The sequence below is a fragment of the Arvicanthis niloticus genome, chromosome 28, assembly GCF_011762505.2.
Source record: "Arvicanthis niloticus isolate mArvNil1 chromosome 28, mArvNil1.pat.X, whole genome shotgun sequence".
Taxonomy (NCBI): domain Eukaryota; kingdom Metazoa; phylum Chordata; class Mammalia; order Rodentia; family Muridae; genus Arvicanthis; species Arvicanthis niloticus.
In genome coordinates this window covers 17,156,228-17,171,549 of record NC_133436.1, presented here as the reverse complement: position 1 = coordinate 17,171,549, position 15,322 = coordinate 17,156,228, and the positions used below count along the sequence as shown (strand labels likewise).

At 46.6% G+C, this 15,322-nt stretch overlaps 1 protein-coding gene across 3 annotated transcripts in view; it reads right to left on the bottom strand.

The window, feature by feature from the left end:
* Zc3h12d (zinc finger CCCH-type containing 12D) overlaps positions 1-13,597 on the bottom strand; it is a 36,501-nt gene extending 22,904 nt beyond the window's left edge. Inside the window, exons 1-2 of one of the 3 annotated variants that reach the window (XM_076926824.1) lie at positions 13,381-13,597; positions 6,759-7,142 (exon numbers count right to left, since the gene is read on the bottom strand). In XM_076926824.1, the coding sequence (XP_076782939.1) occupies positions 6,759-7,072 (314 nt within the window). In that variant the 5' untranslated portion in view covers positions 7,073-7,142; positions 13,381-13,597. The other 2 variants (XM_076926823.1, XM_076926825.1) reach the window with 2 other exon arrangements.
* Positions 13,598-15,322: the final 1,725 nt, after the last annotated feature.

Sequence of the window (15,322 nt, the reverse complement as noted above, 5' to 3'; positions counted from 1 at the left end):
TATGAAGTTCAGGGCCAGTTTACTAAGATCTTGTCTTAAAACAAACCAGCCTGGAGTGGTGGCTGCTTTGGAAGGAGAGGGGGAGGGTAGAGGGTAGGCTGGAGGTAGCATTCATTGGTAGAGTGCAAGCATAGTCTGCACACAGCCCTGGGTGTCATCACCAGCACCACATAAAACCAAGCACAGAGGTAGCTGTCAGCACTCCATCAGTGAAGGCGGGGGAGCCAGAAGTTCAGGGGAATCTTCTGCTACATAAAGAGGTCAAAGCCAGCCCTGGCTACATGAAGCTGTGTCTTTATAAATGAAGAAAGTACATTCATTGCTGGACATTTGCCTTGAGGTCAGGTGTCTAGAGGACAGTTATACAGCTTAGTGTGTTCTCTCTCTTCCTCTGCTTCATCTGAACACATGTGCATTGGCAGTAACAGAAAGTATCTTGGTAATGGCCCTGCAAAATCTCTAGAGAAGTAAACAGGGGCCTGGCACATCCTGTCCAGAGCTGGCGCCCTACCCAGAAAGCTGTACTCCACACAGGATACTGTTGATGTCAGAACAAAGGCCTATGGGGATGTGGTTGCCCAGTCTGTGGTCCTTTCCCAGCCCAGATGTAGGGAGAGGAGAGAGCTTCAGGGATGGGAATGGACAGAGGTGATGGAGAGCTGATGGGAAAGTGGTGGTGGTAGCTGTGTAAAAAGCACAAAACCTAGAGCTGGGGTTTTCTTGATCTGTGGCCTTAGGCAAACCATTGTGTGACTAAGATTGTGAATCTTGGCATGTCAGAATTCTTTTTAAGTCTTCTGGCTTGGTAGCAGTGGTGCACGCCTTTAAGCCTTTAATCCCAGCATTCAGGAAGCAGAGGCAGGCAGATTTCTGGGAGCTCAAGACCAGCCTGGTCTACAGAACAAGTTCTAGAACAGTGAAAGCTACACAGAGAAACCCTGTCTTAAACCTGTGCCCCACCAAAAAAAAAAAAGTCTACTTAGTCCAACTTCTTAATTGTGTAAATAGGTCTCTAAAAAAGAACAAGGTCGGGAACACATATAGACTCCTCATTCGGTCAAACTGAAAAGCTGGACATGTACTTAGTTAACTCGTGTAGCCAATAATTAATTAATTCTGATGAAGTAAAAGGAAATGACTTTGAACACATGGGTCCTCTGTGGTCTTAACTACATTCCAAGGTTTCCATAGCCACATGTAGCAAGTGACTTCCACAACAATAATGCAACTCCAGAACTTTCCACCCTCACAGTTACTGTGGACAGCCTTGGGGGCAAGTGCTCAGAACTTGGACTTCCAGGCACAGAACTACTCTGTCTTCTGACTCTGGCCTTCTGTTTTCCCATGTTGGCATAAGAAATGAGAGGGACCATGGGAGCATCTGAAGCCTGGATCCCCGAGGCCTGGTACAGTGCCCAGAGCCTGGTACAGTGCCCAGGGCCTGGTACAGTGAGCATCATAGCACATTACAACTCAGGGTTATCCTTTATTGGACTTGCTCTTTATAGAATGACAAGGTAAGCTACCAGTACCTCGTGGAGGACCCCTTGTGTTGGTAGAATGAGGAAACGGAAGGCTTTTAAAGTTTCTTATGGGGTAGCTCCACATACTCAGTTCCCTTCTGTATAATGAGTCACCATCAGAAAGTGTTTCATAAATCTCAAACTCCAATGTATCCTGAGCAGATACATCCCCTTTGCTCATAAAAGCCTTCAATCCAGGACCCAGGTCAGTTCGTCTGGACTCAGCCATCACCAACGGCTTTGGTCTAAACAGTCTGAAGTACAGGATAGTTGGGAATGCACCACTGGAAACTGGGTCTAACTTGAGTCAAGTGCTGACCTTCTCAAAACCCATCAAGTTCCTTCCCCAGCAGCTGGCAGGTTCAGATACAAGGACAGATGACCCTACTGGAACATTCTATATTGGCACAGGGCAGATGACTTGGTGTATTATCTGTACCTTCTCATTCTATATCAGGGATCCCTAAGGCTGTCGGGATTGCAGACCCTGTAATTATTTATTAAAACCTATACATCTTATCTGCAGAGAAGCAATATTATGTGCATGCATGCCAAAAGACGTATCATTTCAAGTCATTCATGGCTTTGAAAGTAGATGGGCTCCAGATCCAGGCTTGCAGGAAAAACTAAAAAAAAGAAAAAAAAAAAAAAAAAAAAGTAGATTCTCCATCAGTTCTACAGACACCTGGATTTTAGCTCAAAAGCTCCTCTCAGACTTCTGTGCTCCAGAAACAAAAGCACATGACAGCACGTTGTTATGAGCCATCAAACGGCAACAGGTGTTAGCCTATAGGGAACATCTGGAACATAACTTTTCAACAGTTTGGGGGTTGGGGGAGAGCAAGCCTTGCTACCCAAGGTCAGGCTATGGTTTTCTATAAGCAAAGGCATGGGCCACCACAGGCTCCAGGGGATGAAAGAATCACCAGTTGTGGAAGTGGCCCCTGCCAATAGTAGCCACACTTGTTATAGGTTAGGGATAAAAAGACAGACATATGTCCCACCAAGGCTTCAAGCTCTACCCTGTTCCCCCAGGAGCAGAGAGCAGCCTCACCTCTCAAAGCAGAGGGTAGCAACGTATGGGATCCTGCAAACCTCAGAGGAGAGGGACCTCCCAAGAGCATCTTTCTGGGGTTAATAAAATTTTGTGTTCAGGAACTGGAGAGATGGCTCAGCAGTTAAGAGCACTGGTTGCTCTTCTAGAAAACCTGGATTCAACTCCCAGCACCTGCATGGCAGTTCACAATGGCCTGTAACTCTGCCTGTTCCTGGTGATCCAACACCCTCACACAGATATACATGCAGTCAAAACACCAATGTACATAAAATAAATTAAAAAAAAATCTGTGTTCTGTAGGTAATGAGACACCAATTTGGGTTTCCACCCTGAATTCTCTATAAAGGGGGGGGGGGCTCTCTGTGGTCATTTTTTTCATGGCTGAGAATGTGGTTGGCCCTGGGAACAAACTCCCCCTGGAGAGCACAGTAGAGGGACAGAGAATCTGCAGACACCTCCTCTGTGCACTTAGAAGTTGGCCTCTGGAAGAAATTAATTACAGTCTATAGTCAAGGAATTGTTATATTATTTGTGCTTTCCCTAGGATCCGAGGAGCAAAGAGGGGTAAGAGTCGTGTGTGTGTGTGTGTGTGTGTGTGTGTGTGTGTGTGTGTGTGTGTGTTATTCCGTAGACAAAAAGTATAGGAAAACGCTTAGACTTTGACACATGCTTTGCAGTGGGTCTGGTTTCTCTTTGTAATCCACACAGATTAATCATGGGAGGACAAATTTGACCACAGTGGGAAAAATGGGGTAGCAGTGCTAGATCTGAATAGGTTGACCTAGGACACTTCATAGTCATGCAGTCATGTACAGATAGAAGGTGTGGTTTCAGTGTGAATTCCAGACTGCAGCAGAGCCCCCTCCCTCCCCCGCCAAAAATAACGCCTCCTTCACAAGCTCTCCAGCATCCTTCTTAATGGTGTTCTCTGATCCCCAAGGAGAAAACACCATCCTGAAGTAGTCTGTTTGCGACATGGCCATTCCGGTATTTCCTCCCAAACTCAGGTAACTCATACCATCTTGGGGGCTGACATGGCCTTTGATTTGTGTAGTGACACCTTACATGCAGACCCTCTTTCAATTACTGCCTGGTAAGCTTTGTCCAGACCATGCAGAAGCCAAGCCTCTTCCCCTGCACTCTCTAAGGCTGTTGGAACATATGGAACTTTATTATTATTATTATTATTATTATTATTATTATTATTATTATTATTATTATTATTTACACTTGCTGATTGGTGGAAGATCAGAGGACAGCTAGCATGACTCTCCGTCTTTCCTTCCATCGTGTGGGTCTCAGGGAGAGAACTCAGGTCATCAGATTTGGCAACAAGTGTCTTTACCAGCTGAGCCACCTCACTGGCCACTGGATTCTTTCAAGCCCCTGTCCTGGATAGTTTACTCTCAACTTGACAAGGTAGAGTTACCTGACTGGGGGGGAAACCACAATTTTAAAAATGCCTCTATCAGACTGGTTTATACTCAAGTTTATGGCAGGCATTTTCTTAATTAGAGATTGAAGTGAAAGGTTCAGACCATTGTGGATATTGTCATCCTGGGTAAGTAGTCCTGGTGTGTATTTTTTAAAAAGCAGGCTAAGGAAGCCTTGAAGAACAGACCAGTAAATAGAATTTCTCCTTGGCCTCTGTTTCAGTTCCTGTCTCCAGGTTCCTGCCCTGAGTTTCTACTTTGGCTTCTCCTGACGATGGACTGTAACCTGAAAGCCAATTAAACCTTTCCTTCCTGAATTATTTTTGGTCATGGTGTCTCACCACAGCAATTGAAACGACCTAAATAAGGGTTGTCTCTTTAACACCTCAGAGAGCAAGATGTCATAGGTTTCCCATCTGCTGCCGAAAGTGGGTTCGAATGGACCGTCCCTGGCCTGAGCCAGGGGCTCCATCACCTCTTCTATCCCTGTGGGGGCAAACCAAGCAGATAAAAAAAAAAAAAAGAGCATGTGCTCTTAAGGCACACCATGCTGGGCGCGTGGGGACAACCACTGGGCTGAACCATTCCAAACTTCTGTCCTACAGTGCCAAATTCAAAGTGAGCTCAAATCCCCGGGGGGGAACTTCGGATGCTTGTTGACACGTTTGGAGCCGCTGATAACTGCTTTTCGGAATTCCTACTCAGCTTTTAAAAGGGGAAGTATGAGTATTTATAGCTGCGAGTGAGCTATTTCCTATGGCTCTGCCCTCTGCTCTCCTGTAACTCAGCCAAGTTTGCGCAATGCCCTCCTCACCCAGCACTGAGCGTGGAATCTTGGGAGACTGGGCCACAGCAGAGCTTTGCCAAGTCAGGCACAATAACCACACGGGCGCGCCATGAAGCTGGAATCCCCTACACACAACGAAGAGGCCAAGTTTCAAAGACTGACCTGGCCCTATCTGCAGCTCAAGGTGGGAGAAGAGACCCTAGCGAAGCTCCTTGCAGCCTTAACTCGGAAACTGCAGCCTTGCCATACAACCCACCACAAGCAGAAGGCTTTGAACACTATCTAACACTTCTCATCTGGTTCTCTCGCCCAAAGGAAGACAGTGGAGATCTACTGGCCTGCTCTGCACAGAGAAGAACCGAGTACTCTTGCCTTTCCAGAATAACACAGCTGGCTGTGGACATACTCCGAAGGAGTCCTATCTGCCAGCACCTACCCCTGGGCTCCAGCCTATCACTTGCTTCCTTCCTTTTGAAGAAAGCTGCTCTTCCTGCGGTCATGGTCAGCATCAACTCGCTGAGCTTGCTAGAGCAGGAACTTTTCCTAGCCCCACCATCCCCCTGGAAGGGTTGGTTCCGTGTCACAGAGCCAGAAAGCAGTTTGCTTCATTCACACAGCTTCCAAGATATAGAACAGGGTTTGAAAGTCTGGTCTAAGAAAAAGAAAGAAGAAGAAAAGAAAGAAGGAAGGAAAAAGGAAAAGGAAGGGAGGAAAGGAAAGGAAAGGAAAGGAAAGGAAAGGAAAGAAAGAAAGAAAGAAAAGAAGGAAAGAAGGAAAGAAAGAAAGCAGGAAAAAGGAACCCAACAAACTAAAATTAGAACTAGCATTTGATGTAGCTATACCACCTCTGGGAATATACCCAGATGAGTCTTAATCAAGCATAGCATCGACACACTTTCACACCCATCTTTACCGAAACTCTCTTCACAGTATTTGGGTTATAGAGTCAGTCTAGATACCCATGCCTTTGCTTATTGAGAACAGTAGCCTGTTCTCAATATCAAAAGTAGACTTTTATCAAAAGTAGACTTTTGGTAGCAAGGCTTGATTCCTCCTCTCCCCCCCGCCCAGCCCCCCACAACTATTGGAAAGTTATGTTCCAGACATTTCCTGCAGGCTAACACCTGTTGCCGTTTGATGGCTCATAATAACATGTCTTCTTCATGTGCTTTTGTTTCTGGAGCACAGAAGTCTGAGAGGAGCTTTTGGGTTAAAATCCAGGTGTCTGCAGAGCTGACTGAGAGTCTGTTTTCTTACTTTTATCTGGAGGCCTGGATCTGGGGTGCATCTACTTTCAAAGCCATGAGTGGCTTGAAATGATTTGTCTTATGGCATATGTGTGCACGTACTATTGCTTCTCTGTAGAGAAGAGGTATGGACTTTAACAAATAATTAAAGAGGGTTTTTTTTTTTTTTTTTTTTTTTTGTTTTTTTTTTGTTTGTTTTTTTTTGTTTGTTTTTTTTTTTTTTTTTTTTTTTTTTTTTTTTTTTGTCTAGAGACTAAAAAGAAATGTAGTGTGGCGTATAAGTTTTAAAAATTATGGTTATGTCATTTGCAGGAAAGTAATGAAACTCAAGATTCATCTTAAGCCATACAAGCCAGACTCAGAAGGTGGAAGACGGTGTGTATATCTGGGATCTCAGTTCATGTGTTGTGTGTGTATGTAAGGCAGGGAAGGATAGGGGGACTATTTGTTGAGGAGGAAGGGGGCCCGTGGGAAGAAAAGAGAGACAAGAGGGGTAACGGAAAGTGACCATGGACAATGCATGTGACATACACGTATGACTATGTCATCAGGAAACCTATTATTTTCTGCAATAGTTCTTACAAACTCATCTATTGGTCCTATAACTCTTTGAGCCAACCCGAAGAGAGGAAAATGTTTTCCAGGACTCCAGATAACAAGGCCTCTGGCCCCAGCACTCAGTAAAAAGATGAAGGAAACCAAACTTGCTACCTCATAGCCACGTTGCTGCCATCAATCACGATGGGCCGCAGGAAGCTGGCTGGATCTCCGCCAGCCTCTTCTAGGCCTGATCCCAGGCCCTGCTGGGCAGAGTCTCGGACCCCGCAGCATCCCCGGGGCATCAGCACTACTCCGGTGCCATTGGCTGGATCCTCCTGGGCCCTTGGGCGGCTGCCGGTCTGGATCAACTCTTGCAGCACGTCATTGACCAAGGCACTGTCACCCAGTTTGCCCAGCACCCTGACCACGTCCTCCTGGCTGTAGCCCAGTTTCTGGAAAAACTCCATCTTGCTCCGACGCTCCATATCGTGCCGACTGTTGCTTGGCTCGGCTCCTGCCCCGAGCTTTCTCCTGGTAGAGCTTCACATGTATGAGCTACAAAGAAAAAGCAGTAGTCAGGTTGTTTGCCGAGCAGCCTGGCAGCCAGGCCACCGGGTGTGAAGGGCACGCTGCGCATGCTCCTCCCTCGTGGCATTATCTATCAGGAAATCAAGTGGCTCCAGATCTCCTTGGGAATTTTCAGTTGCTTGGTGTGGCTGACAAGCCACCAGAACAATCACGCCTCTTTTACTGTATTCTCTGATGTCTTTGTTCCTATGTGCCTGTGCAGGGAGAGCTAGCCAGGACCCAGGGTGGCAAGAGCCGAGTAGGGCCCCAAAACAGGCAAACCTTTTTAGAGACTCTGTTGGGAGCAAGGTGCCATCCACTCAGATTCCTGGACCGAAGTGGTTAGCACCAATACCTCCCTCCGGGTGTCACAGTATTTGGAGAAAAGAACCTTTCAAATCAGGTCCTTGGGGGCACAGCTTCACCCTACAGCATATGCTCTGTAAGAAGAGACAAGGCACTTTAGACACATGTGTGCACACACACACATGAGCTTACGAAGACTGAAGGACTGCTGTGGTTGTGAGCAGGTTAGGGAGTGAGATCTGGGAAGGAACCAACATTGTTGACTCCTTGATCCCGAACTTGCAGCTTCCAGAACACAATGACTTTCTATGTCATTTCTATGTCATCCCTCATGTCCCAAGATGGCTACAGCGGTCCTGGTGGTAGCGACCCTGGCAGGCAGTATAAGCTGCTGGCTCACCCACAAGAGAACACTCACAGAAGGGACCCCCTCCCAGAAAGGCAAGGCTACCCAGGAACCCAACTCTGCACGCTAGCTCAAAGTACTGATTCGGCTCACACTTAACCTTAAAAATAAACAATTGGGACTCATATTTGTCTCTTCCCCTGGGGGCACCCAGCATGGCCTGTCACGACTCCCTGTGTTGGGGTGACAAGGACAGTTGTGTTCAAAGGGGGGAAATGGGAATATTTAGGACACACTGGGACTCTCTGCTAGTCACAGAAACTTGACACCATTTAAAAATGTCAAAAAATGTCAAAAATTCAAAAGGTAGAGATGATCAGAAAGACATAGTGACTGTAAAGGAGTGAAAGAACACAGAAGTAGAAAGAAGGTATAGACATGGTCTACACCTCCAGCGCCTCCTATGCAGGCCATGTGTCGGCACCAATCCAGAGTTTTTCCTGTGCACCTACCTGCATTTAATAGAGACACACAGATGTGGTCTTAGGATTGCCTCTGGCTTATGGTTGCATGCACAATGCCATGCTTGCTGTATGTATCACTAGCTAGCAGCTAGCCTTTTTCCTTTAAAACTCACCTTGAACATCTTGTCCAGCCAGTTTCCTTCATCTGGCTGCTGTATGCCCAGAATCAAACTTGATGGTGAATGAATGAATGAATGAATGAATGAATGAATGAATGGTGGTGTTCAGGGTTAACCATATGCCGAATGACGCAAATTTAGTCCAAGCCTTCTACTTTTCACTGTTACAGATGCTGTGCACTGAAGACTCCTGTGCACTCTCCTTTCACTGGCCATGAAAGGACCATGCACAAGAGTCTTCCCCCTTCCCAACGCTATGGCTTCTTCACCTTTCCAACCCATTCTTCTGTTAATCCTTGACAGCATTTGTGCATCTGGGCTAGCCTCCCACTTAGCTGTCACATGTTTTTGAAGACCTGTCCTTCCAGGGCCGGAACAGGGACAGAACTAACTAGATCAGAGCCTGCCAGGTGCAGAACGTTTCAAATACAACCTTTTAGACAGAGAGACCTTTACTGCTGCCCCAAAATGCACACTCCCACTCCACCTCTGCACAAGCTCTCTGGCTCGGACCCTAGCCTCTAGTGACTACAGAAAGGACACCAAGTTCCTGAGCATGCAGAACAGCTGTGTCACCCTGCGGCTCTGACCTCAGCCACCCTGCTACCTACCAGTGGCTCAGCTAGTCCTTACTCAGAGTGAAATGAATCTCTTCCTCATAACTAAATATTCCAGAATGTTTCCTGAAGATGTGCTTTTCTCTGTTTTGGTTTGGCACTTTAAATTTCAGTGCACATAGCACTCAGAGGGACCTTCCTGGGCGCTAGAGACCTAATAAAACTTGGCCATGCCATCTGCCACGGAACATCACCCTTGCGCTCCCCTCATGTGGGTTATCATTTATTCTTCTCAAGAGACTCAACCATCCTGGCCTGTCTGCCACAGAGTCACCGTCTCTTAGCGACACCTGGTATAGCTAGTTCAATAGTTTTATTTTTAATGGATGGTGGGCCGGGGTTTTCCTCTGATGGTCTAAGCTGGGGTTTTCCTCTCTTCCCACATGTTTTTCCTTGAGTTGTAAATCTCAAAGAGCAGCATCCTCTAGAGGTCATGTGTGTATATCTATGTGTGTATCTGTGTGTGTGTACCCGTGTATATGTCTGCATGTGTGTATGTATGTGTGTGTATGTGTGTATGTCTGTGTGTATGCCCATATATGTCTGTGAGTGTATGTGTGTGCCTGTGTGTATATATGTGTGTATATGTGTGTATGTCTGTGTGTGTCTGTGTGTGTATGCCCGTATATGTCTGTGAGTGTATGTGTATGTGTCTGCCTGTGTGTGCCTGTGTGTGTATATGTGTGTATATGTGTGTATGTCTAACAATTGGCTAGAAAAATGTGCTTCCTGGAGCTAGAGAGATGTCTCAACAGTTAAGAACTCTTAAGCAATCTTGCAAAGTAACTGAGTAAAGATCAAAACCCATCCACAAGAGAGGCAGGACCTCACAGCCCTCTCTCCTCCCTCTCCCTTAACTGCGTGTTTCTGGTCCAGCCTCGCCTCTCTATGTCTAGTGAGCAGTTCTTCTTGTGGGGCCTAGGGCTAGAGTCCAACTCTGGACCGAACTTCACATAGGAAAAGAACCCTCACCTCACACTTAAGCGAGGGGTCACTCACTGCCCCTCATGGCTCCTCCCCTATCTGGAACACCTGTTCTCTTCACAGGCTAAGTCTACTGTTACATTTTCTGGACGCTTCCATGAGCATTCCACCCCTCAGTGCTATGCACCCCTGCACTTATTTCAGAGAGAAAGGAAGAACAGAAAGATAACAGTGGAGATAGAAACATTCATGTTCCCAGCTGGGTATGGTGGTGCATGCCTTTAATTCCAACACTCAGGAGACAGAGGCACACAAATTTCTGTGAGTTCTAGGTCAGCATGGTCTACAGAGTGAGTAACAGGACAGTCAGGACTACACACACACACACACACACACACACACACACACACACACACAAAACCCTGTCTTGAAAATCTAGAACAAAATTAAAGAAAGAAACATACATACATATTCCCACTGTGGCTTTTCATGGTTTCTATATCATTTTTATGAACTCTTACTTAAACTTCCAGTTTTTCTCGGGAAAACAGTCTGGATCTACGTACACTTACTCCTTTCATGGCTGGGGAAACTGAGGCTACATAGCCAGTAAGTGGCAGAGAGTGACACTAGTAAGTTCCAGAAATAACTTGTTATTTTGAGTCATATGCTCAGTACAGAGGTCGCACATAATGATTGCAGAAATGGGAAAATTAAGATCTCAGCTGAGTGGCTTCCCTTCAGCCTCAAAGGAGCTTCTCCATGAGGGGCCCTCTGTTTATTTTGTAACAAAAGTAAGAACACCTAAAACAAAAAGACCTGTGCCAGATGGGGTGAGCAGGCAGGCGGCTGTGTGGCCTTCCCTCTGGCAGCTTCTTTCTAGGGAGCCAGCAAGTTATCTGCCACAGAGCTTTTCTGAGAAGACTTTGGAAAGGTACATGTGCCACCAGACAGCTGGTTTTAGACAGCTGTTAGTTACAAAACTAACGGAGAATTCACCTACTTCAGAAAATAATTCTCCCTCGGGACCTTAACAGCAACTTTAGTTCCTTTTAAGACAAATGATTTCTAAATAAGGGAGGAACCAGGGGTAAGGGCCTCCTCTCAGAGCTAACTTTGATGAGCTCGTCTCTGAGCTGTTAGCTCTCAGCTGCTTAAGTGTGACCTTGCTATTTTTAAAATCTTAGGGTCTGAACAGCTTCATCTAAATTTTCTTCCTCAATCTTGACTGGAAGTCCCAGATAGCCCAGAAAATTAGTGACGAAATCTTACAGGTTTCATCATGAGACCTCAGAAGGGCCGGCCTCCCGATCCTCTCTTCCTTACGACTGATGGCGGACACAACTGTCCTATGTCCCTTCTAAAAGCAGCAAACCCAGGTTTGAAGATAACCACGTGGAAAGTCTGCAGTCTCTGCCTGGAAGAGCCTCTGGGGAGAGACTGAAGTGGTAGGAAAGGGGAAGGATGAAGATATCAGAGAAACAGCAATCCCTCTGTGCACGGCACTGCCTCTTTATGAGGGGCTGCCTCCTCCAGTGTGGAAACCCCAACCTCCTTTTGAGGTGAAAAGTGCGAGTCTGTTCCTCATGTGGTGTTTTATGTGAGGAAACGGAGAAAAAGAGCCTCTGGTGACTTGCCTATGGTGCTAAGAGCTACTAAATGGTGGTACTTGTCATCCAGACTAGAGAGCCCCCTCCAGTGGCCACCAGTAGTGCAAACCCACAGCACTGAGCCCCAAATGACTCATCAGACACCCTGTCCTGGCCCACAGGACACTTGAAGCCAATCACAATAGTGGGGAGAAAGTCAGCCTGGTCCTAGCTTCTCAACAACTCCATGAAGTTTGGTGGGTCAGTACAGATTTCCAGTCCCTCAGTGGAGCTAGCTATCAGTCAGATTTGTTTTGGTTTGGTTTTGTCAGAGTTTGAGGAAGTCACAGAGAATCTAAGATTTCATCCCACAGGGCTGGTTTTTTTTTTTTTTTTTTTTTTTTTTTTTTTGCCTGCTCACTTCTGCCTTTTTAAAAGAGAATTTGTAACTTAAAAATATATTGCAGGGGGCTAAGGCCTGTGTCTTAATAACAGGGTGCTTGCCTGGCATGCACAAGGTTCCATTTAAACCATCTCTAAGCTCATAGTCCTGTATGGGTAACTATTTGTTCACCCATCTCCAGACCTCTCCATCCCCTGAAATCCATGCCCCTGAGCCCCTTGCCACCAACCTGGCCCTAGCCAGCAGCCTCTTGCCGATGCCTCCATAAATTTGGCCAACAGGAGTGGAATCACACAGCATGTGTCCCCTGACACTGTTTTACTTAGCTTTATGGCCTCAAGCTCCAACCATGTTGTGGTCTGTGTCTGAATATTCTTTCTGTTTGAGGCAGAATCATAACCCATATGTTGTATGTGTTCACTCATATGGGCTACTTCAGCTGCCTTCTGGCTACTGCCGCTCAAACTGCTATCTATAAACATGAACGTTGTTCTGGCCTGGCCTTTTGTTTTCTCCTCAAACTTACCCCGCCCCCTCACTTCTCCCTGCTGCTATAGGTAACTTACAGGTATGCTTGAAGCATTTACAACCATGGTCCATAGTCTTATCCATGTGCCAGGTCCATATTAGCTATGTCTGGCCTGGAAGAAAACTCCTTTATCTTGGGTGACAAAGCTTGGGTTTCTAGTTCTGCAAAGAATTAGCCAAATCAGGCTAAGACCAATCACTCTCTTTATCAACCCTGAGGCTGCTGCCAAAGCTCCTGATCTCTCTCCAGCCTAGAAACTAGAAACGGCCAAACCAATGTCTAGACTGGTAGACACTTTAGTGAGCCTGGAAAGAGTAAAGCAATGTCCACTCCTGGGCTCCACAACATTCAACGTTATTACCAAGCCCGCATATGGAAGGTTTGCTTCATATGGCAGGATTAACGCCCATTCCCCCCCCCCCCAACCCCCGACACACATAACAATCCTGGCTAAAATTAAGCAGGCACTGCATCGAAAGGCAGTTAAAGATGCTTACCGAATTGCCATAATTCATGTGTGAGAAGCCAGAGTGTTCAGGGCAGTCCTCACTCACACACCTGTCTCTAGCATGCCCTTCTCCCATACCCTTAACTGAAGTCTGTACTGTACCTGCCACATTAACTGATAGCAGGGCACAAACACTCACCAGCAGGGTGTGTCTCTCGGGCTCTCCCAGCAGCCTTGGCCCAGCTGCCTGAGCCTCCACAGTGACCCTCTCTTTTCAGCTAGGGAGTGCTCTCTCAATCCCTCAGGAGTTGCTGGAGCCAGAGGAGGACAGAGAGCCCAGGCCACACCCCTGCTATAAGAGATCCATGCCTGTGCTCTACTTCCTGCGGGCAAGTCACGTTCAGCTGCAAAAGGTACTTACACTTTGTGTGAAAAAGAAAAGGAAGAAGGCAGCGAGAGGTAGGAAGTTCACGCCTCCGCCCCAGTCAAATCAAAGTACAGCAACCATGCAAAACAAATGCACCTCCTCCTCCTCCCGGGACAGCCAGGAGTCCAAGCGGAAAAAGCACCAAGAATTGGAGGGTGAGAACAGCTGCTAAGTTCCCACTCCTGCTGGCTGGGAAGCCTATCTGCTTGAAGATGCTCCTTGGGGAAGTGATTCTCAGCTAAAGAAGACCACAGACTGTCAGGGGGAAGCAGAAAGGACAAAGACCGCTACAAGTTGCTCGTGGAACTTGGACTGGGAGGATTCTACCAGTCATTCACAAAGCCAGGAGTCTCAACAAATAATGACCCCTTGTGGAAAAAAGGCTGGCTCAGCATCTCTCTTTACTGTCTTCCCACGTGGAGGGACAGCTTTCTCTAAGTGAGGAGGGCAAGTCTGGTCCCAAGCCTACACAATGCATCATTCAGCCACTATACAGAGAGCAAGTACAGAGAGCAGACCCAGGATTCGGTTTCCTGAATTTGGGATGTTTCACAGCAATGCAAAAAAGAATTTTATAGCAGCCTACCTCCCACCAGTAACACCTCTAACAATGACTTGCTCAAGGACATAGCCGGGGAGTCAAGATGTGTTTTGAATACAGGACTTGGTTTTGAGGAAGTAAGAATGGCCTGGCTTTCACCCTCGTGATGGAAATTAGAACTCAGGTCCTCCTGTTTGTACAACAAACACTCTTAACCCCTGAGTCATCTCTCTAGCCCTTCTTTTATGTCTTTGAAACATAGTCTTTGTATGTATTCTAGGTTGTCCTTGAACACGCTATGCCTAGGCTGGCCTTGAACTCAGACCACCTCGGCCTCCCCAGTGCTAAGATTAGTGTGAACTACCATGCCTAGCCTTGAAAGGTATTCTCTTAGGTCCAAGACAACTGGTCTTAGAAGCTCTGGGAAGATTATCAAGATGGACCAGGGATGTGGGATATAAAAATCTTGATTTGTAAGCCAATGAGATGCTTCAGCAGGTAAAGGCACCCGTGGCCAGAGCTGGTAACCTGTAATTCCTAGGACCCACATGTGGAAGGAGAGAACTCATTCCCGCAAGCTGTCCTCTGACCTTGACACACACAGTGGCCGAGTGTACATATGCACACACATGCTCACACATGTGTGCACACATAAATAAGTAAATGTAATAGACATTTTAAAAGAATTCTGGGGCTGGGAGGTGGTGGCACATGCCTTTAATCTTAGCATTCAGGCGGCAAAGGCAGGCCTCTGTGAGTTTGAGGCCAGCTTGGTCTACAGAGCAAGTTCCAAGACAGCCAGGGCTACACAGAGAAACCCTGTCTTAAAAAACAAACAAACAAACAAACAAACAGAATTCTGCTGTGTGGCCATCCCTGGGTCAACAGCACTTCTGAAGAGTATGGGGCCAAGTGAGAGGCATCAAATTATTTCTCAGAAAAGATGATGGTGGGTGGCCAGACGGCTCAGCAGGTAGAAGTACCTATTGCCAAGCCTGGTGCCTTGAGTTCTGTCCCCAGGATCAACATAATGAAAAGAGAGAATGGCTCCCTTAAGTTGTCCTGTGACCTATACTCTGTCATGTCACATGCGTACCCACATAATACATATATATACATATATCCATACATACACATATGCACATGCACCTACACATATGCTCACACATGTGCAAACTCGCGCGCGCGCACACACACACACACACACACACACACACACACACTAAATCTTAAAAATTATGAGTAGACTGTATCTGGGGAGCTACCTCCTCCAGACATGTGCATGCTTTCACACACAGATGCACACACATGAACAAAAATGAAGGTGTCAGCCGGGCAATGGTGGTGCATGTTTTAGACCCAGCACTAGGAAGGAAGAAGCAAGCAGATTTCTGA